We start from the raw sequence: 25913 nt of genomic DNA, 5'->3' as shown, positions 1-25913 counted from the left end.
TGTCTTCTTTCATCAGTTCAGAACAAAGAGTCCAACATTGTAACTTTGATGTGATACTCTGTGCTGTTCTGGCTCACTCAGAGATTCTGATGCGGAGGGGAGCTTGTTTACTGCTTGTTATGGTTTTTGACTTCTGGGATTGGTTTGGTATTGCCTTAGGAAATGACCTTTTTCCCTTAAAAAACACTGCTCCTATTTTGTTTTGATAGATGACACTGAAGGAGACAAAAAGAAAAAAGATAAGAAGAAAAAGAAAGGGGAAAAGGAAGAGAAAGAGAAAGAGAAGAAGAAAGGACCTAGCAAAGCCACAGTTAAAGCGATGCAAGAAGCTCTGGCTAAGCTTAAAGAAGAAGAAGAAAGACAGAAGAGGGAAGAGGAAGAACGGATAAAGCGTCTTGAAGAATTAGAAGCCAAGCGCAAAGAAGAGGTATATTTTATGAAGTGCTACCACTGATACTGTATTTAACTTAAAATCTCTTCTCTATACATTATCTCTAAGCTTCTGCTTATGAATTTTACAGTTTTACTTGTTCTGATATACATGATAAGATGAAGTACAGAGAATCCTATACTTCTTCAGATATAAAGTTGCTTATATCTCATAGTCTACTCTCAAATGGTATTAATAATGGTTGCGTATACCCTTTAAAATATTTTAATTTGGAATATCCTAGCAGAATGCTTTATATGTATCTTAAGAGCTTTGTTTAAAGTTGGAGTTGTTTACATTTTGTAATCCATTAAGCTGTTAAAATTTTTATCTAACATGGCCTCTTTATAGGAACGATTGGAACAAGAAAAAAGAGAAAGGAAAAAGCAAAAAGAAAAGGAAAGAAAAGAACGTTTGAAAAAAGAAGGGAAACTTCTAACTAAATCTCAGCGAGAAGCCAGAGCCAGAGCTGAAGCTACCCTTAAACTTCTGCAAGCTCAGGGTAAGGATTCTTAATTAGTTGAGTAATCTATAAGCTATCTAATAAAAGTATAAGAAAAGCACATACACATTCACTGCCATTGAGTCAATATTGACTTGGAGTGACCCTATAGGGCAGGCTAGAACTCCCCCTGTGAGTTTCTGAGACTGTTACTGGTTTACAGGAATAAAAAGCCCCTTCTTTTCCTTGTGGGGCCACTGGTGATTTTGAACTACTGACCTTACAGATTGCAGCCCAACACATAACCACTACACCACCAGGGTTCCTAGGAGTATAAAAAAGATGATATAGTTTCATTGTTTAGGATGATTTTAATTGCAAGATGACAAAAGTCTTTATATAAATAATACGGTGTCAAATGAACATGAACAAAAATTTGAGAAACAAGTAAAATGAGTTTTTATGTATCTGGTTTCAATAACTATTAATATTTGCTGTTCTGGGACTACCCTGCTCCCTTTTGCCTGGAATATTTTAAAGCAAATCCAGTTCCTGTATTTTTCCCTGAGTACATATGTATGTATCATTTAACAAATAATAACATTTACTTTTTAACATAGATTGAGGAATTTTTACATCTAAGAAAATTCATCAATTCCTTGATATTTAGTTTTCAGATGTTTTATTTTTTCCACTTGTCTCCAAAATGTCTTTTATATTAGGATCCAGATTAGAAACGCATTACATTCGGTTGATATATACATACACACACATACATACATAGGTACATAGACACATACATCTTTAAATCTGTAGCCACTAATAGTCTTCACACCCTCCTCTCATTTTTAAAAAATCATTTTATTGGGGGCTCTTAACAGCTCTTACCACAACCCATACATACATTCATTGTGTCCAGCACATTTGTTCCTATATTGCCATCATCACCTTCAAAATATTTTCTTTCTATTTGAGCCCTTGGTATCAGTTCCTGAGGGGTTTATCTGTCCTGGATTCCCTGTGTTGTGAGCTCTTAGCTGTACCAGTGTACATGCTCTGGTCTTGCTGGATTTGTAAGGTAGAATTGGGGTCATGATAGTGGGGGGAAAGAAGCATTAAAGAATTAGAGGTTAAGTTATATGTTTCGTCGGTCCTATATTGATCCTTGACTGACTCTTCTCTTCTTGTGACCCTTCTGTGAGGGGATGTACAATTGTCTACAGATAGGCTTTGGGTCACTACCCATGTTCCCCTCATTCACATCTATATGATTTTTTTTGTTCTGAGTCTTTGATGCCTGTCATTTGATCCCATTGACACTTCATGATCGCACAGTCTGGTGTGTTTCTTCCATGTGGACTTAGTTGCTTCTCTGCCAGATGACTGCTTGTTTACCTTCAAGCCTTTAAGACTCCAGGTGCTATATCTTTTGATATCTGGGCACCATCAGTTTTCTTCACCACATTTGCTTATGCACCCATTTTGTCTTCAGCAATCATGTCAGAGAAGGTGAGCATCACAGAGTGCCGGGTTATTAGAACAAAGTGTTCTTGCATTCAGGGAGTACTTGAAGAGGCCCAAAGTCCCTCTGCTACCTTTAATACTTAACATATAAGTATATGCATATATATCTATTTCCCTATTGTTTTATATATATATATGTATATATATATGCTTGTATTTAAACCTCTACAAATGCCCTTTGCCTCCTATTCTTTCTTCTGTTTCCTTTTACTTTCCTCTTGTCCCAGTATCATGTTCAGCCTTCATTTGGGTTTCACTAATTCCTCTTCACTACATTGCCCTTGATCAAGCCCCACTAGGCTTCCGACACCCTCCTCCTCATCCATTTAAATCACTTGTTGTTCCCTTGTCCGTGGATTTGACACTCCCCTTCCTTTCCCCTGCCTCTCCCACTCCCCTGTCCCCCCGGAACCATTGGTCCCGTTGTTTTCTCCTCTAGATTGTTTATTCTACCTATTTTATCTAGCTAGACGTGCAGAGACAATAATAAGCACAAAAACAAGACAAAACAAAACAAAAAATAGGAATGCCTATAAATATAAATAGCTCCAGCTCTGTTTGTTGACCTTTAGGAGTGTTTTCTGGTCTAGTCTGATGGAGTGCTGCGTCTTGCACCCAAAGTCTATTTTTGGTTCTCCCCAGGGACTTCATTGCTTTGCTCCCCTTGCTGCGCTGTTGCATGCCCGTACTGTTTTGCCTGGTGTGGTGGGGTCAGATTGGGTGCAATTCCCACACTGTGTCTCCAGTGTTGTCCTCCTAGCATTATGGGTCAGTGAGGGACATCATGTCTCTTGGTGGGGCTGGCCCTATGGTCCTCTTTGTGCATTGGCTGCTCGGAGCAGGAATATTGTCATCGGGGCGTGGTGAGCCACATGTATTCTACTCTCCTTCCTTCTGTTTGCTCCTGTGTCCTCTGATCAGATATACCCCTCTCCCTGAGCTGTAGCGTCAGTGCTGTCCTCTGAAGTGCATTTTTCTGGTGGGGTTGGGAGGGGTCCACGTAGTTGGGATTGGGGCTGGCCCGCAGACCGCCCTGTTGGTTCCCTACTTCATGCTGGTATGTTGCATTCATGTCTTGGTGCACCGGGTTGAAGTCTGGTCCATCTCTCTTTCTCCAATTCTCCCTTTGTTTTTATGGCAGCCACTTATTTGATAAAGATATTGTATCTTTGTTTTCTAGAATTTCTTATGTTCTAGATTTGTCTAATTGCATTCTCTTGATGTTGGTTAATATACTAATCCTTATAATTTCTTAGATGTAGAAGCATGGTACTTTATTTCAGGAGGCGCATGATTTGCTACTTTCACTTAAGATGTAAATATTAACATTTAAATTATTGGCAGAGTTGTCAATTATAAAAATCTCCCATTGACTTTTTAATCCAGCAGTTTTAAAATCTATTGGTGATCACTACCTATATCTAGTATTTCATGGGGAATACAGAATGATGATCCTCTAATTCTTTTATTCCTTCTCCATTTGTTAGCTAAAATCTTTCTCTAACGAAAAATTGCCCTTGAGATACAGTTTATACAGGAAAGGCAAGATAAAAGCTGCCTTTCCCCTTATATATGTGAGCAAGTTAAAAGCTGCCTTTCCCCTTATATTTGTGAATTTCAAAATAATAAGGCTGTAGCAACTTCCACTAATACTTATCTATCAGTTTCTTATACTGTGGTTGTATGTTGCTGTGATGCTGGAAGGTGTGCCACTAGTATTTCAAATACCAGCAGGGTCACCATGGTGGGTAGGTTTCAGTGACTTTTCCAACCTAGCGTAGGCTATGAAGAAGAAATAGCAGTCTACTGTTGTCCGTAGGCTTGCTGTAACTGGCTATTTCAAAAGGTGATGAATGAGCTAAATTTTGTTTTTCACTGAGTATTGTGTTTACTCTAATGGACTTTTATACAGTTGGTGTTGTTAGTGACTATCAAGTTGGTTCTGATTCATAGCAATCCTCTGTGCAACAGAACAAAACACTGTTAACTCTTTATCATCCTCACAGTTGTTATGTGCAGTCATTGTACCATTTCATCTCATTGAGGGTCTTCCTCTTTTTCACAGACCCTCTACTTGATGTCCTTTTCCAGGGACTAGTATCTTCCTGAAAACATGTACAACGTACCTGGGATGAAGTCTTGTCATCCTCACTTCTCAGGTGTATTTTGACTGTACTTCTTCCAAGACAATTTTTTAAAATATAATACATGCCTATTAATCTACTGAAGCCATGAATGGTTTTAATACTAAAATTGTCTTATCTTTGACCTTAGGGGAGCCATGGTTTGTGTGACCTTTTGACATAGCCACCAAAACAAAACAAAAACCTCACCCAGTGCCATTGAGTTGATTGTAACCCATGGGAACCCTATCAGGCAGAAAAAAGAAGTATGCCCCATAGTGTTTCCAAGCAATCAGGTTGAGACTGGAAGTCAAAATCTTTGTAGAGGAGGTTTATGTCTTTCTCCCACAGAGTGGCTTTTAGGTTTGAACTGCTGATCTTTGGGTTAGCAGCTGAGTGCTTTAAACACTGGGCCACCAGGGCTTCTGATATGGCTACAGTGTCCTTAAACTCTTTCTTGCCTTTTTTGACCCTAGCTAAGTTTATCTTTGTGGCAAGCCCTAGACCTGAAATCAGTCACTTCCCCACGAGATCCTGTTTCTTTTTTTTTTTGAAAGTTATTAAGAAACCACAATCTAAGCATATAATTGTGTGTTTGACATGTGAGATGCTCTAATAGTTTCTTTACTCCATAGCACAAGATATATTAGGATCTCTTAGCCATATCAGAAGCCCTGGTGGCCCAGTGTTTAAAGCACTCAGCTGCTAACCCAAAGATCAGCAGTTTTTATTATAGTTATATTGATAACTATAATTACGGTAACAACCCCTGCTTATTATGTACTTATTACACAACTCATGCTACAATAAACCTTTGACATTGTCCTTTTTTTTCCTCATAAAAATCTTAAAAATATTTTAATTCCTATTATATAAATGAGGAACTGGAAACTCAGCTTAAGCAGTTTGCCCAACCTCATACTGCTGAGATTTAAGTTGTTCTGTGTGGCCACCTCTTAATTATACATCCTATGGTTGACAGTTGGTAGTAAGTGTAGAGAAACATGAAATTAGAAAATGAATTTGAGTATAGTTTAGTATACCCACATACCAGATTTAACTGATACTTAAGGAAAGATTAGAATTACTCATGAAGAAATTTGAATGGAGTCAAGCAAGAAGTAATTTGTTAATCTTACAAATGCAGGCCTACTTACTAGTTGCATTTATAGTTGTGGTAATCAGATGAAAAGTTCCATTTAACTCCATGCATCAGTCTTTAGGAAAGACTTTGAGCAGGTGGCCACTCAAATGGTATCTATCCAGAGTCCCTTATTCTTAACAGTGTTTCCCAGTGTTTGTAACAAAACAAAAGTCCATTTAGTAAACCATATTTTGACTTGAATGTAAAACTTGAACTTTTCACTACTTTTTCCAGACATGCATTGTGTTTGTTAAAATTTATGCTCCATTTCTGCTTTATGGTGCTGTACAAGATGGAATGAGCTGACTATAGTTATTCTCTTTGCTATGATTATATGCTCTAGACTGAATATAAAGATCAGCTACCTCAGGTCTATGGCAAGTAAATAATATCAAGTAGCCTGGGAAGAAGAGTCAACATTTGAGTACCAACCCATAATGAGTGAGCTCTGGCTTTCCATCTCCTTCCTCTGTTTTGCCCTTAGAGTGGGCCAAATTCTGGAAGTGCAGTGAGCACTGACAACAAAATCTTCGGAAGAAAGCCCCCTAGATGACCAGGAAAAGGGATTACCCCATGGCAATGGGTGGGAAGCGATTTTTCATACCTTTTTTTCCTCACCTTGCCCCTCGTCAGGATCATTGACCAGAGCAGAGGTGCCTAAAAGGTTCTGTACTGGCCAAAGGGTTTGGGAGAACTTTTTTTTTTTTCTTCTCATTTTGGCCAAAACGCAGTCCTTTGAAGATAATACAACCACCTTGGAGGATGAAAATTCTGAGAGAACCTCATTTCTGTGGCTAGAGAATCCAGAAAGAGGGACTATTGGGAGCCAGAGGATATAGGAAAACTGCGAAGAGAAGAAACATTGAGAAAGAGGATCCTCTGATTGTGTTTATGAATTGGCATACTCCCAGACTCACCATTGAGCTGTGGTACTTGGAACCAGACCCAAAGAAGCATAGCTGAAGCATCAAGAACTGAACAGTGATATAAACTGTTGTCCCACTTCCCAGACTTACTTTTGAGTGGCTCATGTGCCAGGCATACCCAAACATAGCAAAGGCTTTGAAAACTCAGCCACTGCATACAAAAGGCAAGGCAGAATTTAGACGGAACCTAACACCCTTGACTACCTGCTAAGAGAAAAATCTCATCCTTACCAACACAATTTTAGTAACACTGTCTCGAAACAATACAGGATATCAATATACAAAGAACCAGAAAAATCCAACCAGTAATCAAGGGGAACATAACACATCTCAAACCCAAGAGGACCCAGATAGTGGAGGCTTGTAATTGTAACCATCCTCTGTGAGGGAGAAGTTAATACTGCAGATACAAAAGAAAAGATGGCAGGATTAAAAGAATGGGAAGTCTCATAACTGAAAAATAATTTGAAGTTAAAAAAAAAGTGGAAAATGGAGATGGCAGAGGAAGGAGTCAATGAACTTGGACTAGACCCAACAAGGTTGTAAAATACAAACCCCAGGTGCAGATAGCAATTGTGTTTCTATATGTTTGCAATTAGCAACTGGGAAGCAATATTAAAAACAAAACTGTAGCAGCCCAACAAAGGGACAGAAAATGAAATTAACAAAAGAAAAAAATTAAAAGTCATACATTTAATTTAGTATCTGTATGCTGAAAACTATAAAACATTGATGATGGAGAAATATGCTCATAGATTGGAAAACTCGTTTTCAAGGTGTTTGCCCCAATTGCTCTCTAGATTCAGTACAGTCCAAATCAAAGTCACAGCAGGATCTTTTGTGCTATTTACAAGCCAATTTTGTTTAATAATTCTATTGACATATCTTACACTATCCAATATATCTATTCACATACAATACTCAATTCTGTTGTTGACCTTGATAGTAAGAGGAAGAAATTTTGAGTAACTAAAGGATAGTTCTGTGGTTCATTGGTGCCACACTGCACCCTGGATTTACCATCCATTCTGTGTGGCCCTTCCGAGAGGGACTGTCCAGTTACTCGGCAGATGAGCGTTGGGTCTCTATTACATACATGCCCCTTCACATTGAGTTGGTTGTGTGTTTTTGAACGTCTGATACCTCTTCCTGTCGACATCTTATGATCACACAGACTGGTGTGCTTCTTCCATGTGGACTTTGTTGCTTCCCTGCTAGATGGCCACTTGTTTAATTACAAGTCTTTAAGACCCCAGACACTATAGCTTTTGATAGTTGGGCACCGTCCGCTTTTTTCACCACATTTTACAAGCCAATTTTAGAATTTACCAACCAAAACCAAATCTTCAGCCACTGAAGGGACTCGGACTCAAACAGACCTTTACAGAGGTTTCTTTCTCAAGGCGGAGAGGCTATGGGTGCAGAACGTCTCCTTTTCCCCTAGCAGACAGTTTGAGCTTTGCTTAGCAGCTTGTCTAGCCCACAGTGCCACTAGGGTTCCTGTCAACAGAAGTTGGTTGTAAAATATTTTTGAAGAAGGAAAACAAACTTGGGGTAGTATACAACCTGATGTTTAGACTTACTATAAAGCTGCAGTAGGTGGTCTAACTCCATTGCTAGTGAGTTGATTCTGACTAGTAGTGCCCTTACCCCAAGAGTCTTCTAGGCTGTAATCTTTGCAAAAACTTAACTGCTATATCTTTATCCTTAGAGTGGCTAGAGAGTTTGAGCTGCCTATCTTTTGGTTAGTAGTTGAGGATTTGAACAGTGGGCTAACAAGAATTTGTAATCTTAACAGTGTGTGGTATCGGTGAAAGATTAGAGACAGGTCAGTGGAACAGAATAAAGTCTAGACTGTATACAGTCATTTTTGGTTAGGTAAAAGGAAATTTAATGGAGACATTAAAGCCTTTGCAACAAGTGGTATTGAGATCAATGGACATATATATAAAAAGTAAACATCATAGCCTCATTTTACATCTCACACAAACTCAAAATGGATCATAGAACTAAAGATTTTAGAGGAAAATATTTGTGATGTATTCGGCAAAGAGTGCTTAGCTATGGCTCCAAAAATGATGTATAAAAGAAAAAATTGCTACGTCTTGTTGAAATCCAATTAAAAACTTGATCTGCAAAAGACATCTGTAGGAGAATTTAATGACAACATACAGACTGGGAGAAAATACCTGCAAAACACATATATGACATGTGACCAATATCTTGAATATTTGAAGATCTCTTAAAATTCACCAGTAAGAAAAGCAACATATGAACTTAAAAATTGGCCAAAAAAACCTGAATAGACATCTCATGAAAGAAAATATAGCCAAGAAATCTCAACCTCATTAGTCACTAGAGAGAATAAAACAAAAATCCCAGTGTTTAGAATATGTAAATGAAGGAAAAGTTCAGTCTTAACTAAATGCAAGCAAGGATGCAGGGCAGTTGAAATTTCCATGCATTGCTGGTGGGACGGTAAAATGGTAGATTTAGGCACTGGAATATATTTTGTAGTTAAACACATATTTACCCATCAGCCCTAGTCTTAAGGGTATTACCTTGGGGAAGAATCTGCACATAAAATTTCATAGTAGCTTTTTCATAATTGCCCCAAACTGGAAATGTTTCAGATGTCCGTCAGCTCTTGAAAGGGAAAAACAAACCACAGTATATCCACAATAAAAGCTACTGATCAATAAAAAGAAAGTATTGATAGGTGCAACAATCGTAACTGCATCTCAAAATGATTACAGTAAGAGGAGTCAGACTAGAAGATTGCATTTTTGTGACATTTCGGGATGCAGATCAGTAGAGCCGGGTCAGGAGTGTAAGAAGGGCTGGACAGCACACTCAGAAGGAACTGTTCTGCATCTTCATCGTGGTGCTGGTGCACATTTATTTATATGGTATGTGAAAACAGTTTATAGAACAGATCGTTTTTAAAATGAGTAGTCTATATTTTAGCATATGTCTCTGAACAACTCATGATCTCTTTTTAGATGATGCTTTTGAGATGATATTCAATAGTGTAAACCTGAACTTTTCCTTTTTTGATCCCTCAGGTGTTGAAGTGCCATCAAAAGACTCTTTGCCAAAGAAAAGGCCAATTTATGAAGATAAAAAAAAGAAAAAAAGTCCACAGCTAGAAAATAAGGAAGGTTTGTATGTAACAGGCCTTGACTAGGAAACTATCCTGTTGCCTGTTGCCCCACGACTTTCAAAACCTGTCTTTTAAAAACAAATCACCAAGGTTGAAATGCATATTGAAACATAGTTATTACAGACCTTCTTCCTATTACTGTTGTCTTCTCACCTGAGTCAGATGGTAGACTAATGGAAAGGTACTTTCCTTTGGAATATCATGCTCCTACACGGAATAATAATTACTCTGAAAAGCAAAAACGTTAACACTTTAAAAAAACTTTTTAACCTTTTGTAGCTTTACATTTTATTCCTTAGAAGGACTGGGTCTTATAAAACATGTGACTGATAGACTTTTTAAACTTGTTGGAAAAATAAAATTTGTACTTCTACTAGTTTTTATTTGACACTTAACGAAGTATCTTATAGAAATTATTGAAAACATACCATTACCTTGGTTTCTATCCTTTTCCCCCCAGTGTCTGAACAGATAGAATTAAGTTCTGCTGTAGAAGTGGAAGAAGAAGTACAAGACAAAGAGATACCACCTGCTGCTGAACCAGGCCAGTATTGATAGTCAACTGACAAATTATTTTCTATTAAATGACTTTGATTTGTCATAGTTATCATTAAACAACATGAGGAGCCAAATATCTGGCAGAGGCAGCCTTCTCTTTTCTTTAAACCCTTTTCATTTCTTTACATTTGTTTTTAAAAGGTATGGAAGAGAGACTTGAATCAAATTACAATTTTTAGTGGTGTTAACAAAATATTGTGTAGAGGGTTTTGGTTTTCTCTGATGTTTTTATTTATGTGTCAAACTTTAGGTGGGTCCGATAAGACCTGAACTACTTTATTTAGTGCCTTAGAAGCAAATTGAAAACATCCTTAATTAGAACTTTTTAAGAATCATAAAAATTGATCCTTAAAATTCTTAAAAGAAAGACTGTGAAGTCACACTCAATATATATATTGTCTCTGGGTGTGTTTAAGTCATGTTCATACCACCAGAGTAATTGCTAGTTTTGAAGGATATTTTAGGTACAGGTTTCTGAGTCTTATTTCTTCCTTAACCTGATGCATCCAAACTAGTTGGTAAATAAAAGTTGCTGCAGGGAGCAGTTATCCCATGCCCCACCCTTTCCCTTTTTTCATTAAAAATAGTCTTTGTCCTTTTGGATTTTACTAAGATGAATCATTTTTGGTAAGGAACTGTATAGAATGTTTAATTAATATATATTCAAAAGTTTAACTTTATGGCTATTTTTTTATTTTAAGAACAGCATTGTTACTTTGAAATGGAGAAATGGCAGTTTTGAATCTATGACTTTGGAGTGCAAATATTTAAATATATTTGTAGAAGATAAAGTAAAATAAGTTATAAATTCTTATTTCATCATATGAGTTGAAAGATTTAAAGTATATTTGACATTTTATTTGCCGTAAATAAAAATAATGCATTTTGACATCTATAGGAACATCTTTTTATAGGAACATTTCAATGTGTGTCAATATTTTATCTACTGTAAATGTGAACTATGGGTTATGTCGATTATACCCAAAATAGTTGGTAGGAAATGTTTAATAAGCATTTGGTATTAGTAAATTGTGACATGCTATCTATATTGCAAACATAATTCCAAAGATAATGAAATTATCATTAAAACATTTCTCTAATAAAATTGTATATGTGAGCACTAATTTTTTTACTTGTCTGAAAGCAATCATATTTCTAGGTAAATTCTGTTCTTTTAATGAAAACTTTTATTTACAGAAGAGGAAGAAGTAAATGAGGACACTGGATTGGATGATTGGGAAGCAATGGCTAGTGACGAGGAGAGAGAAAAAGGTGACTAGCTCATACGCACATGCTAGCAAATCGAGTGCATATAGGTGGATGTGTATTTAAATTATTCGTACATCTGTTTATTTTGAAAGCCCTCAGAAGGTTCTTAGGCATATGAACCAATTTTATTCTCCCTTTCCATGGTTCTTAAACCCTTACACGAATTCTCATTTTGAGAATGAATAGATCTTGAGGTTCTTTCTAAGGTAGTTAACGTGGGGTTATTATAGAGCATTTCCGCAGAGTGATAAATGAGATTAGATATTAAAGTAGCCTACACAATCTTTACCTTAAAATATAACACAGATGTAATACATAGTTGCTTATCACTAGGAATAAAAAGTATTATTCATTACTTTCTATACTTTATGCCTTAAATCTCTACTTTCTTTGGGTTTAATTGTGGGGTTGTAGGGCTCAGGTGGGTTTTGGGTTTTCCCCTCAATTTTTTAGAAGGATGGTCAGTGTTTTTTCTTACTGTACAGTGCCATATGTTTTTCATTAAGCTTGGTTCTAGCCAAATTCCACAAGTTTTGTTATGCTTCCATTTTCTCATTTCTATTTTGATATCTTAACTTTGGCGTAAACTTTTATTTACAGAGACATGCATTTTTTAACTTCCAAAAGTGAGAATTTTCTAATTTTTTTTTTACTGCTTCATCATCATCAGAGAACATGAGTCTGTCCTTTGAAATACAAGAGGGTACCCTCCCCAAACCGGAATAAGCTCTGCTTTCTTAGAATGTATTTTCCCCACTAGGAGAGCATTGAGCAACTCGCTGTGAGTTAGTGCACCTGGTGGTGTTGCCTGAAAAGGTTCTCTGGTCACAGTGAATTTTTTTACAATAGCAGTTTTGCTCAAACCTCATTTTTTGTGATGGCTGATTTAAGAGAACAGTGTGCAGATGTGAAATTTTGTTTCCTGCTCAGGAAAAATGCCACAGAAATTATTGTAATGTTGAACACAACTTACAAGTGCTATGGGAAAAACTCAAGTATAAGTGAATTTCTCATTTCAAAAAGGTGAAATGGGGATTGATGGCAAACCCTGTTCTGGATGTCCGTCAACTTCCCGAACATTTGAAAATGTAGGCAAATATCATGCACTTGTGGTCAAAGACCAATGATGGACCATTGAAGAGATGGGAAGTTATCTGGATTATCTTGGAGCTCGGTTTAGCAAATTTTAATGGAAGATTTAAGAATGAGAAGGGTTGCTGCAAAATTTGTGGCTCAGGTTCTGACTGACCAGGAAAAGTGCGACCCAGACTTTTGTTCCCTTAGCATCATTGCTAGTGACAAAACATTCCTACAACCCCGAAAAGAAAACATCAATCAAGCCAAAGAAGGTGCCATCGTCACCTTGCCCCCCAAAAGTTCATCAAGTGAAATCAAAAGATCAAGACGGTGCTTATTTGTTATTTTGATGTGTGTGCATTTGGAGTGCATTCTACCAGGTCAGACTGTTCGCTTTCTGTTTAGAGGTTCTGAACTGTGTGACAAAAAGGCTTGACGGGACTGGTTTTTCCACCAAGACAATGTGCTCGCTCACAGCCATTTTCTGTGGTATTTTGCAAAAAGCAGCATACCCCTCATTCCCCATGCACCTGACTCACCTGACATCGCTTCCCGTGTGATTTCTTTTCGTTTCCATGATTGAAGAGGGTCATGAAAAGACAGCAATTTGACAACTACATAGAAGAGGTGAAGAAAAAAAAAAAAGATATGAGGTGCTATTAGCCATCCAAACAGATGGGCTTGAACAATGTTTCTAAGAATGGAATCGCAGATTTGACACATGTATTAAGGATTATGGAGAGTACTTTGAAAATGATAAAGTTGTTCTGTCAAAAAACTTAAATACATTCGCTTTGAAAAAAATTAGTACCCCCTCCTATGTTGAAACTTGCTTTACAACCCAACAGATGGTCAATTGTAAATATTTCACGTGTAATTAACAGATTAAGTTGTTGAATACATTGTTTTCTATATTTAGGTCATTTTTTTTAGATCAAGTTTTTTGATCATTGTACTAATGCCCTTTTTCTGCACAGTTTTATTTAATTTTCTTTTTAACATCATTTTATTGGGGTCTTCTACAACTTTTATCACAATCCATCCATCCATCCATTGTGTCAAGCACATTTGTACATTTGTTGCCATCATCATTCTTGAAACATTTTCTTTCTACTTGAGTCCTTGGCATCAGCTTCTCATTTTTTCCCCTCCCTCAGGAACCCTTGATAATTTATAAAGTATTATTTTATCATGTCTTACACTGTCCAATGTCTCCCTTCACCCACTTTTCTGTTGTCCAACCCCAAGGAGGTTATGTGTAGATCATTGTGATTGGCTCCCCCTTTCTACTCCATGTTCCCCTTACCCTCCTGGTATCTCTACTCTTATTGGTCCTAAGGTATTCTTCTGCCCTGGATTCCCTGTGTGTTTCCGGTTCTTTTCTGTACCAGTGTATATATCCTCTGGTCTAGCTGGATTTGTAAGGTAGAATTGGGATCATGATAGTAGAGGGGAGGAAGCATTAAAGAACTAGAGGAAAGTTGTGTGTTTCATCTGTGCTACACTGCACCCTGACTGGCTCGTTTCCTCCCTGCGTTCCTTCTGTAAGAGGATGTCCAGTTGCCTATAGATGGGCTTTGGGTCTCTACTCCACACTCCCCCTCATTCACAATAAGATTTTTTATGGCTGCGCTTTTTAAAAAAATTTGTTGATTTTTTTAACCCCCTTTTATTAACTTGTGTACTTTTCAGCTTTTGTTTAATGGTTGCTCTAAAGATTTTAACATGCAATTTTGGACTGTTAGTATTTAATATTATTCTCTTTCCAGACAATGCAAAGACCTTAGATTATTTTAGGGCAGTGATTTACCAGCTTCGAGATGGCTCCAAAAATTCTTGATTTCATGACCATTTGAGATTTTATTATTTCACCCTTTTAATCAAAATGTTCCATAATGGTAGCTAATGCTTCTGGTTTCATTGGAAAGGAAACAGTTTATGGAGGCTGTTAGCCACAATTCCACCTCCCCATTCTTGACTTTCCTTCCTTTTTTGCCCCAGGTGAGTAGAAACCGGTTGTTAGGCCTTGGATGGCCACTTGAAAACCTTTAGGACCCCAGGTGCTGCTGTACAAAGAACTAGGAAGTAGAAGACAGGCAGTAAATGGCTTGTTAGGCGAGTTAACTGGGAGGTCCTGTGAAACTGTGACCTTAAACCTCCACACAGGGAGCTAAATTCCATGAGAATCTTCAACAGCTATTGTTTTTGATTGTTGTAAATATGTCTTTCACACAACTTTTGCCAGTTAAATTTTAACAGGTGTGCAACAACATTTTTATGAAGCTAATGTATGGGTTTCATGTTTTTACTAACTGTGCCTTGGGAATTTTCTAAGTGTCCTATACTATTTTTTTTACCTGTTGCTGTGACAAAGTTAGCATATTGTACTTCAGTGTTTTGAAGAGGAGGGCATGATGGGGGGAAATAAATTGCAAATAACGCTGAATACAGTATTAGTGGTGACATTCCATTTTTCTTTACTAAAATTCACATTGATTCATTTTCATTCTTGAACAATAGGAGCTGGAGGGGACTTCAAAGTTTGTGGGGAAATTCTATTCTTTTAATTCCATATTTTGACAACGTTTTTGGATGCCCCTTGAATATTTACTGAATAAGGAGTCAGTCCTAGGTTGACATTTTATAGATTTTAGCATTTGAAGATATTATTTCCTTGTTTTAGCTTTTACTGTATCTGTTGAGAAGTCAGATATTAGCCTAAATTTTCATTTTCATATCAGTTAATCATGATGTCCACGGTATAGAATTCTTATTCCTTATTTTCCTCTTTGGATTTCCCACCCTATTGAGTCTGATTCTTTCTGATTTTCTCCCCTCTAATCTGTCTTTTAGCTCAGCTGTTTGTATTCTACACTGCCGTTCTTCAGTTGTATATATTTTCCAGAATTAGAATTATAGTTGCTAATTCTCTTCTAGAGTTTTCAATCTTCTGCCTATTTTTGTTAACATGACCATTCTACTTGTTTGTTTGCTTCTCAATGAATGGAGTTTATTAGGGAAGTAAGGACCCCTGGTGGTGTAGTGGATTAACAGCCATGTAACAACCAACCAGCTGCTCCATGGGAAAAAACACGAGGCTTTCTACTACCATAAAGATTAACATCCTTGGAAACCACAGAGGTTTTTTTTGTTTTTGTTTTTTTAATACATAAGTTAGCAGGTTACCAGAAGTCAGGATCCACAAATAGGAGGGTTCCAGTCACTGGTGCACAGCCAAAACCTCTCCTCAGCCAGCTGCCAAGTCTCTTCTGGTCCTCAGTTTTTCAGCCACGTGATCCCTTGGTCTTTATCTCCATGGGCCAGGATGCCAGCTGGTCCAGCTACTCACGGTACTGTCTTCTGTTCCATAGTCTGTGCTTTTGGTCTGAACTTCCATCGTGTCAGACAGACCTGAAATACATTCTTCCAGTGCTCCTTGGTTTTCTCTCCGCTGCTGCTTCAAAGATAATCATCCTTAATATCCAGGTGGGGTGGGGAAGGGGGGGTTAGTAAAGAAAAGTGAGTAATCCCCCCTATTACTATTAGCACATGCACTATTTATGTACTCCTACCCTGTCATTTAGTGGGAGTTAGAGTAATTTGCGTAGAAGAGCCATGTTCAAGATATTTTGCTATACCACATTTTCAGTGGAGTTGTTGGTCTTGCAAAATCCTATCATGTGGTCTCCAGCTTCATATCTGTCCCCAAGGCCATAATTTCTAGCTGCTATTCCTTCCTCTTTGTTTCCACCTTTAATATTTGAATTGTCAATAATTATCAGTGCATTTTTATTGCATATATGTTCAATTTCAGACTGAAGACTTTGGTAGAATTCTTCAATTTCTTCATCACTAGCCTTAATGGGAGGAGCCCTGGTGGCATAGTATTTGCGAATTGGGCTGCAAACCTGAAGGTCAGCAGTTCTGAACCACCAACCCCTTGAGAGAGACAGACAGGGCTTTCTACTCTGAAGAATTACAGTCTTGGAAACCTACTGGGGCAGTTCTACACTGTCTTGTAGGGTCACTTTGAGTGAGCTTGAACTCAGTGGCAGTGAGTTTGGTTGGAGCCTTAGTGGTTGGTACATTAATTTGAAAAATAGTTGTATTTCTATGGTCATTTTAAAAACCAATTTGTAACTTCAATGCATGGAGCCTCTCTGGATTTCTGTATGCTGATTTTTCTCATGTGAATTTTTCTCTTGGGTTGCCTTATCAAAATACATATTCTTAACTTATAAATATGCCCAACATTGCACATGTAGAACTATAGAAATTATTTGAGGCCAAGAATGATGCTGTCGCTTTCCAGGAAGGTTATCTGTGTTCCTTATTTGGGATTGAGATCTTATAGTGGTCTGCTGATTATGAGGAGGTCCTCTTTATCTCATGTTTATTCTTACATGAAACCCACTCTTCCCACTAATCCTTGTCAGGCCTCGACCCCAATGTAACCAAGGGTCTATTGAAAGTATTGCTTAGACTTTTGCTTGGTTCAGAATCAGCAAGTGGCCCCCAGGAGAGTAATGTTAACAAGTACACTTAACTCCCTAGGATTCTTGGGAGTTTAGATCCTGGCTAAGTAATGTTTTTCTTTTTAAATTAACGTTAATTAGGATTAATACCTTGTTTTTCACTGTGAAGTGACAGTCCTCAGTATAACTGTAGGCAAACACCTTGCAGTTATGATGCTATAGGGCATTGATTGGGAATTAATACCAGTGTAGTGTTGCTGCCTTAATTAGTATACTTGAAGTATACTATATTATAAAGTCTGTGTGTCTTAATTTAAGTATATATCATTTTAACTTTTATTTTAAAATCTATTTTCCTTAAAGAAGGAAATACGGTACTTATAGAAGTAAAAGAAAATCCTGAAGAGGAGGAAGAAGAGGAGGAAGATGAAGAAGAGAGTGACGAGGATGAAGAAGAGGAAGGAGAAAGTGAATGCAGTGAAGGGGATGATGAAGATGAAAAGATGTCAGATGAGAAAGATGCAGGAAAAACATTAGATAAAAAGCCAAGTAAAGAAATGAGCTCAGACTCTGAATATGACTCTGATGATGATCGAACTAAAGAAGAAAGGGCTTATGACAAAGCAAAACGGAGGATTGAGGTATTTATTTTTCTCTCCTTCCTCGTTATTTGTGATTATTAGAAATATGCCATACAACTGAAAGGTTTTATTGAGCATGTTTTAAGAGCAAAATTTATCTATTGTTTTGTAATGATGACATGCAAGTAGGTCTTTTGTATTAGTTTAGCTGAAGGTTCTTATTCCCTTAGTTAAAATGTTGGCTGCTTCATTTACCCCCCCAACCCCCACCGGCTATTTTCTTCAAATTTTCATGTGTCCTTTGAGTGATGATTGGTGTGTAGGTATGCTGAGCACGTCTCCCCTCTATTTAATAATATTAGCTGTGTGTTTGTCTTCCATATTTAGGTTAATCAGTATAAGTCCTTTGATTAATATTTTAAATCTGATGGAATTGAAGAGGCGTCTATTTAGTAAAGACTACATACATACAGCTCTGTATATGTTTCTTACTTAATTCAGTAGACTCAATAGACTTAGATTTTGTCTATATAGACTAAATTGACATTTTTAGTCTAACCAGAATTTTAGATTTGGCTGCTTAGCCTAAGTAATTTTTGTCTATTGTGGTTTAGTTGAAAATGCTTAATTTTAAAACAAAAAAAAATTATCATTCTTTATCCTTATTCTTCATGTATTATCTAGGTTCATTTATTTTAATTATCTATATACATGTTTGCTTTCTTCTTCTGGAAAGACTAGCCAGAAATAGATTTTCTGAGTTGTAAAAGCACCATGGAGGTCAGTTGTTCTAAATGTGGGTCTTTCAATTTTGCCACTATTGTGTTTGGCTTTTACTTAGCAAAATGTGCTTGAGGCTCATCTCCATGGTGACCCGTCTTAGTACTTTGATCCTTTTTATTGCCAAATATTCTTATATAGTAGACCACATTTGTTTATCCATTTACCAGTTAAGAGATAATTTGAGGTTTTTGAGGTTTTTCTCTGTTGACATTTTGATCAGATAGTTCTTTATTGTGAGAGCACTTCAGTGTAGGGTATTGTACAAGTACCCTGGCCTCCACCCTCTAGATGCCAGCACCACACCTCTCTCCTGGCCAAGTTGTGACTGCCTCATTCCACAGTGGATACTCAGACCACCTCTCTTTCCTGTGCCCGTGTTTGAGAGACTGGTGAAGGATTAAGAAATATACTGAGGAATATTAAGCAGGAAATAGGTATTTCCCCATCATCCTCTTCCCCAGATTGTCAATAGTTCTGAATATGAGGTTTTAAAAATAAGTTAGGTAAGTCTATAGATGTTTTTCTTTGGTTTTCCGTCATGTAACAAGGTGCTATGAACTTCTTAAGTTTTTAAAAGAACCCCATTGAAGTATGACTTAAATGCCATAAGTTTGTTTTTTTAATGTACAATTAAATGCTCTTGTGTAGTAGTTGTCGTTGCTGTTTGTGAATTGAGGAGAGATGTGCGGCTAGACTTGGAGATGTCATACGGATCCACTTGGCCAAAGGATAGTCTTTCGTGTGTTTGGCTTTTCCTTAGCAAAATGTTCTTGAGGTTCATCTCCGTGGTGACCCGTATTAGTACTTCGATCTTTTTTATTGCCAAATATGCTTATATAATAGACCACATTTGTTTATCCCTTTACCAGTTAAGAGATAATTTGAGTTGTTTCTACCTTTTTTATAGTTATATTTATAATCTTTGGCTTATATTTCTTCGGATGTAATATTAGGAATGAAACTGCTGAGTTGTGTGGTAAATTTGTTTCACTTTTTAAAGAAACTGCTAAATTATTTTCCACAGTGGCTCCATAATTAAGTTGCCATCTGTAGAGGGTTCCAGTTCTCTACATAGATACTAACATTTAGTATGGCCTGTGTTTCCCATTCTAAGCCATTCCAGTGAGTATGAAGTATAGTATCTGATTGTGCGTGTAATTTACATTTTCTGGACGCTGAGCATCTCTTCATGTACTTTATTGCCTATTCCTTTATTTTTATTTGTAAAACATCTATTCACATTTTTGTCCATTATTTTAATTGGATAATTTCTTTTTATTACTGAATTGTAGGCGTTCTTTTCGTTTCTTAATCGTGTCTTTGTAGCACAAATGTTTCTAATTTCAACAATGTCCAATTTATCAAATGTTTCTTTTATAGAACGTGCCTTTGGTGTTGTGTTGAAGAAATCTTTACCTAACTCAAGGTCGTGTATACTTTCTTCAACTATGTTTTCTCCTAGAAGTTGTATAGTGTTAGCTCTCAGATTTGTGTCTGTGATTCAGCTCAAGGTAATTTTCTTGTATGTTGTGAAGTAAGGGACTAAATTGGTTTGTGTGTGTGTGTGTGTGTGTGTGTGTGTGTGTGTGTGTGTGTGTGTGTTTAGCAGTTCAATGCGTAGCCCACGACACCATCAGGGTGCCTCTAATTTTTTTTTAAACAAGTGGAGATATCCAATTACCCAAGTAATTTTGGTTGAAAAATCTATTCTCTGCTTCTTTGAATTGCTTTGGCATATTTTTCTAACCATTTTATCAGATTTGTTGTGGTTCATTTTTGGACTTAGAATTCTGTTCCATTAACGCCTAAATCCGTTCTCATGGTGAGGCCACACTCATCTTACTGAGTTTTATGTTGAGTTTTGAAATCAAGAAATGGTAGGCTGTCAACTTGGTTTTTCCTTTTTAAAGTTGTTTTAGCTATTCAGGGTTGCTTTTTCATATAAATTTTAGGGTCAGCTTGTCAATTTCTGCCAAAAACATGATAGGATTTTTATAAAGAGGGGGTTGAATCTATGTACCTTCAAGTACGAATTCTCTCTACTCATTTAGACCTGTAATTTCTGTCAGCAATACTTTGTAGTTCTTAGAGTATGAAATTGGCAATTCATTTGTTAAATTTATAACTCTTAATTTTATATATGCTATTGAGAATGGGATTATTTTCTTAATTTCATTTTGTTAAGTGTCTGAGTCATTCTGAGTCATAACCATTCGATGTACTAGAGAAAGAATCAGACTCCCCGGTCCTGCACCAGCCTCACAATTGTGTAAACCTTTTTTGCAGCCACTGTGTCAACCTGGCGATTGCTTTGCTTCGCTGACCATCCACTTTGCCAAGATAGTGTATTTTTCCAGAGCCTGATACTTCTGATGACGTGTTGAAAGTACAAAGTCTCCCCACTCTTCCTTCTGAGCTCAGCCTTTTTGTGCCAACATAGATGTCATACAGAAATTTGTTTTTTTATTTTTGCTTTTTTTTCCCCCACCTTTCTTCTTTTTTTTTTAATTATTTTTTTTTGTTCCTAAAGTTTTTTAATAAATAGGGTTGTCATCTATAATAATAGTACTTTTCCCATTTCAAAATGATTTTTCTCTCGCTCACTTTTTCCTTGCTTGATAAACTGGACTAGAACAATATAATGTCAAATCTATGGGGTTAGGGTAGACTTCTGTTCCCAGTCTTTTGGGGGAAAACATTCGGATTCTCACTATTCACCATTAACTAACATTCTCTTTGCTGTTGTATCAGTTCCAACTTATAGTGACTCTGTAGGACAGGGTAGGATTTTCAAGATTATAATCTGTACATATGCATACTGCCACATCTTTTTTACCTCTAGTCTAACCTATTAATAGAAAGCAGCAACTATGAGGCTTAACTATGCTTTTCATAAATACCTTCAACAGTTTGAGGATGTTTACCTTGCATTCTTAGTTCGTTGAGTTTTTTAGTGAATGAGTATTGGATACTGTGTTAGACAGGGTTCTCTAGAGAGATAAAACCAAGTTGCTGATAATTAAATATATTTATTTATAAAGATAATTAGATATATAAGAAATGAACTGTTAAATCATATACAGATAAATATATAATACAAGATATGAACAGTTAAATTATAAAGCACTACAAATGACTCAGTGCAGCTAACTCCTGTAAGAGAGTTGAGAGACTAGCAGTCCTTGAAGTCTAGTCTGCTGCCAGATCTTCCTCTATTTATAGAGAGAGTTAGGATATCTCAGCACAGCAGTCAACCACAAGGCAGGTCACCAACTGCCAGCCAACCATCAGTCCCAACTGCTAGTCCCCAGCTCCAGAGATGTCTTAAAGGGACCTCAACTTACAGCGACACAGTCCACAGGCTAGGCGTCTCACAGGTAGTGTAGCCTATAAATTGAGGCATAAAACAAGCAAGGCAGCAGCACACTGGTCCAATGATCAAAGAGCAAGAGACAAGAAAGACGAGGCTCACCGAGCCATTATCTCTCCGCCCTTCAATTAATCTTACTTGTGTTTATCGGCCAGGCTGGCACAAGAAACTATCTCAGATACATTTTTATGTCTATTGAGATTTTTTTTTTGTTCCCTTTATTCAGATGCTAAATCAGCCTTTCCTTCCTGTGCTAAATCCCACTTGATCATAGGGTAAAGTCCTCCTTTTTATATGTCACTAGATTCGCTTGGTAAATTTTATTGAGGATTTTGAAACCTATTCATGAGAGACATTCTTTTCTTATGATATGCTTGCCTGACTTTGGCATCGGTAATACTAGCCCCTTGTTCTGAGTTTTTCAAGGATTTGGTTATTTCCCATTTTAAATATTTGGTAGAATTCACTAAAAAGTTGCTTGTGTTTGGACTTTGTTTTATGAGCATAAATTAATTTCTTGTCATTGATACATTCAACTTTAAAAAATTTCATTAGTAAATTTCATCTTTATAACTATTTGTGTTTTCTATTTGGTGTCTTAACTTGTGAGCATAAAGTTGTTTATAATAGTCTTTTAGTTTCTTTAAAATCAATCCATTTGCCTTTGAATCTGAAAGCATATTTCTTATAGATTGTGTAATAAATCTTACTGTCTCATCCATTCAGATGGTGTTTACCTTTCAATTAGTTTCACATTTAAAATTATTATGTAGTTAGATTTATTTCTCAGCTCTTGTTAATTTTTTTGTATGTATCACATGCCTCTTTTGAATCCTTTGTTTTCTTTTCACTTTTTGTTATTTAGGGTATCATTTAATTTCTGTTGGGTTTTTTTTTTAAGCTTTTTTGTTTGATTTAGTTATTTTCTTCATGGTTTGAAACTACTAGCTACTCTGCCAGAGAGAGATGAGGTTTTCTACTCCTGTTAAAGAGTTAGTCTCATAAACCCAAAGGGTTTATTTAATGCTGAATATTAGTATTATGAATATGTAGCACACAAAACGTGTCACTTTATTTTTTAAGTCATTGGTGCTGCGCATATAGAACTTTAGTTGTTGTCTTCCATTTGGTAAAATATAGAAACATATAACTTCGGTTCTACTACTTTCCTTATGCTATCATTGTTACATATTTATGTTACAGACTCAATGGCTTTATTTGATTATCTTTTAAATGAGTTAAGAGAAGAAAAGAGAAACACACTGAGTGTTTTTAAATGTTTATGTATAAAAACATTTACCTCATTCATATACTTCTATGGACTTGAGTCAACATCTGGTGTTATCATGGCTTTGCTCCAATTCTTTTTCTGTCCTGCTTTTGTGTTATCTTTGTATTAATATTACATCTTCATATATTATGGCCTCACCCATGTGATTTCAGAGTTAATCTTGTATAAAATTGCCTTTTATGTCATATTAGAAAAATAGAATAAAATATAAATAAAATGTTTCTATCTTTTATATTTACCTATGTAATGACCTATACCAGTTATCTTTAATTGAGATTGAGTGATCACTCTCTTAGTGTCACTCTCTTTGAATCTGAATAACTTCTGGTGGTGTTTTTTATAATGCTGATCTGCTAGCAATAAATTCAGTTTCCCCTTTTCCTAGTAATTTATTTGATTAAAAATTTTTTACCCCAGACACATTTTATTTACCAGTAGTGGTTCAGTAAACATTAGATGGTGGCTTACCAATTATGTTCTTAAAAACTCAAGGGGCAGTATTTTACCCCATAGAGAGCTTTTTCTTTTTATTTCTTTAATGAATCATTTTATTGGGGACTCTTATAGCTCTTATTGGAATCCATACATCAATTGTATCAAGCACATTTGTACATATGTTGCCATCATCATTTCAAAAACATTTTCTTTCTACTTGAGCCCTTGGTATCAACTCCTCTTTTCCCCTCCCTCCCCACCCTTCCACCCTCATGAACTCTTGATAAATTATAATTATGTTCATGCCTTACACCGTCCGCTGTCTCCCTTCACCCACATTTATGCTGTTCGTCCGTGTATGCGTGATATGTCTATCATTGTGATTGGGTCCCTCTGTTTCCCCCTTCTCTACCTACCCTTACCCTCATGGTATTGCTACCCCCATTATTGTTCCTGAGGGGTTTATCTGTCCTGGATTACGTGTGTAGAGAGCTCTTATTTGTATCAGTGTATGTACTGTTTAGCTGGATTTGTAAGGGGTAGAACTGAGTTCATGATTGTTGAGGTATGGGTAGCATCAAAGAACTAGAGGAATGTTGTGTGTTTGGTCAGTGCTATACTGCACTCTGGCTGGCTCGTCCCTCCTTTGTGGCCCTCCTGTGAGAGGATGTCCAGTTGTCTACAGATGAGCATTGGGTCTCCACTCTGACCCCCCTTGTTCGCATTGATATGATTGTTTTGGGTCTTCTGGTGTCAGATTCCTGATCCTGTCAACACCTCGTGATCACACAGCCTGATGGTGCTTTTTCCACATGGGCTTTGTTGCTTCTCAGTTAGATGGCAGCTTGTTTATATTCAAGCCTATAAGACCCCAGACGCTATGTCTTGTAGTAGCAAGGCACCATCAGCTTTCTTCATCACATTTGCTTATGCACCCATTTCGTCTTCAGCGATCTTGTCGGGGAAGGTCAGCATCACAGAATGCCTGGTTATTAGAACAAAGTATTCTTGCGTTGAGGGAGGACTTGAGTAGAGGTCCAATGTCCATCTGCTACTTGATACTAAACATAAATATATGTACAAAGACCTATATCCCTATCATTCTATATTAATATATTTACATATATACATGCCTATATTTATACCTCTATAAATGTTTTGTGCCTCCTCGTTCTCTTCTGTAGTCTATTTCCTTCTACTCTTCTCCCACCATCATGTTCGACCTTCATTTGACTCTCAGTAATTCCTCTCAGCTACTACATTGCATTTGATCAAACTCCACTAGATGTTCTATACCCTCCTGACCATCATTTTTTAGATCTCTTTTTGTTCCCTTGTCCCTGATTGTGTTGGCTTCCCCCTCCCTTTTCCTCACCTCCCCCTCTCTCCTGTCCCCCAGGAACCATCGGTCCCGTTGTTTTCTCAGGATTGTTTATCTTGCCTATCTTACACAGCTAGACATGGGAAAAAAGAAAGAGGCCTGTAAGTAGTTCCATGTCGGTCTGCTGACCCTTCTGTAGGTATTCTGATCAAGTCTAATGAGGTGCCAAGCCCTGTCCTCCTACTCTGAAGTCTATTTTCAGAATTCCTTGGGGACTTTGTTACTTTGCTCCCCTTGGTGCTATGTTGTGTTTCCTTTGTGTTTTACCCCGTGTGTGTGTGTGTGTGTGGGGGGGGGTGTATGTCAGATCAGGTACAGTTCCTACACTGTGTCTCCAGTCCTGTCCCCTGCATCACTGTGGGTCTGTGTTAGTCTGGGTAGCCTAGAGAAACAAATTCCTAACCACGTATATGTGTGTAAGAAAGAGCTTTATATATATTAAGAAACATCTCAGCCCAGTCCAGATCAAGTCCATAAGTCCTATATTAGCCCATGTGTCCAATACCAATCTATAAATTCCTCTTCAGACTCACACAACACATACAATGATGCCAAATGTAGGAAGATCGCAGGCCATTGGGTGGAAATTCTTGTGGATCCAGTGGCGGTAGAAGCATCTCAGCGGTGGCAGGGGTCTAGCTCTAGGGCTCTAGCGTAGCTCCATGTGTCTTGTCAACAGGACTGTTTTTCAGGAAGTCGTGTGTCCCGTCATGCAAGCTATTTATCTGAGTCTCCAAAGGAGGTCATCAAGCTTTGACCTAATTGACAGGCTAAACTCCAACCCTTCATTTTTAAGTCTCAAACTGACAGCAGATTATGTAACTACCACAGGGTCAGTGAGGGGGCGTCACTTCTTGTGGTGGGGCTGGCCCTATGGTCTTGGCTGTTCTGAGCAGAAGTTTCATCCTTGGGGATTGGTGGGCCAGGGAGTGATATGTAAA

General features: G+C 37.2%; 1 protein-coding gene across 1 annotated transcript in view; it reads left to right on the top strand.

Annotated features, from left to right (window-relative positions):
• The window catches only part of EIF5B (eukaryotic translation initiation factor 5B), a 71274-nt gene that overhangs the window by 20057 nt on the left and 25304 nt on the right, over nt 1-25913 (top strand). The window contains exons 5-10 of the mRNA XM_004704343.2: nt 210-427; nt 782-932; nt 9655-9750; nt 10213-10296; nt 11508-11582; nt 17495-17772. Coding sequence (XP_004704400.1) covers nt 210-427; nt 782-932; nt 9655-9750; nt 10213-10296; nt 11508-11582; nt 17495-17772 — 902 coding nt within the window. The remainder of the gene's footprint in view (nt 1-209; nt 428-781; nt 933-9654; nt 9751-10212; nt 10297-11507; nt 11583-17494; nt 17773-25913) is intronic.

Source organism: Echinops telfairi, unplaced genomic scaffold (assembly GCF_000313985.2).
Source record: "Echinops telfairi isolate 266 unplaced genomic scaffold, ASM31398v2 ScPeMD7_7467;HRSCAF=8505_1, whole genome shotgun sequence".
Classification (NCBI taxonomy): Eukaryota; Metazoa; Chordata; class Mammalia; order Afrosoricida; family Tenrecidae; genus Echinops; species Echinops telfairi.
This window is presented reverse-complemented; position numbering and strand designations above follow the sequence as displayed.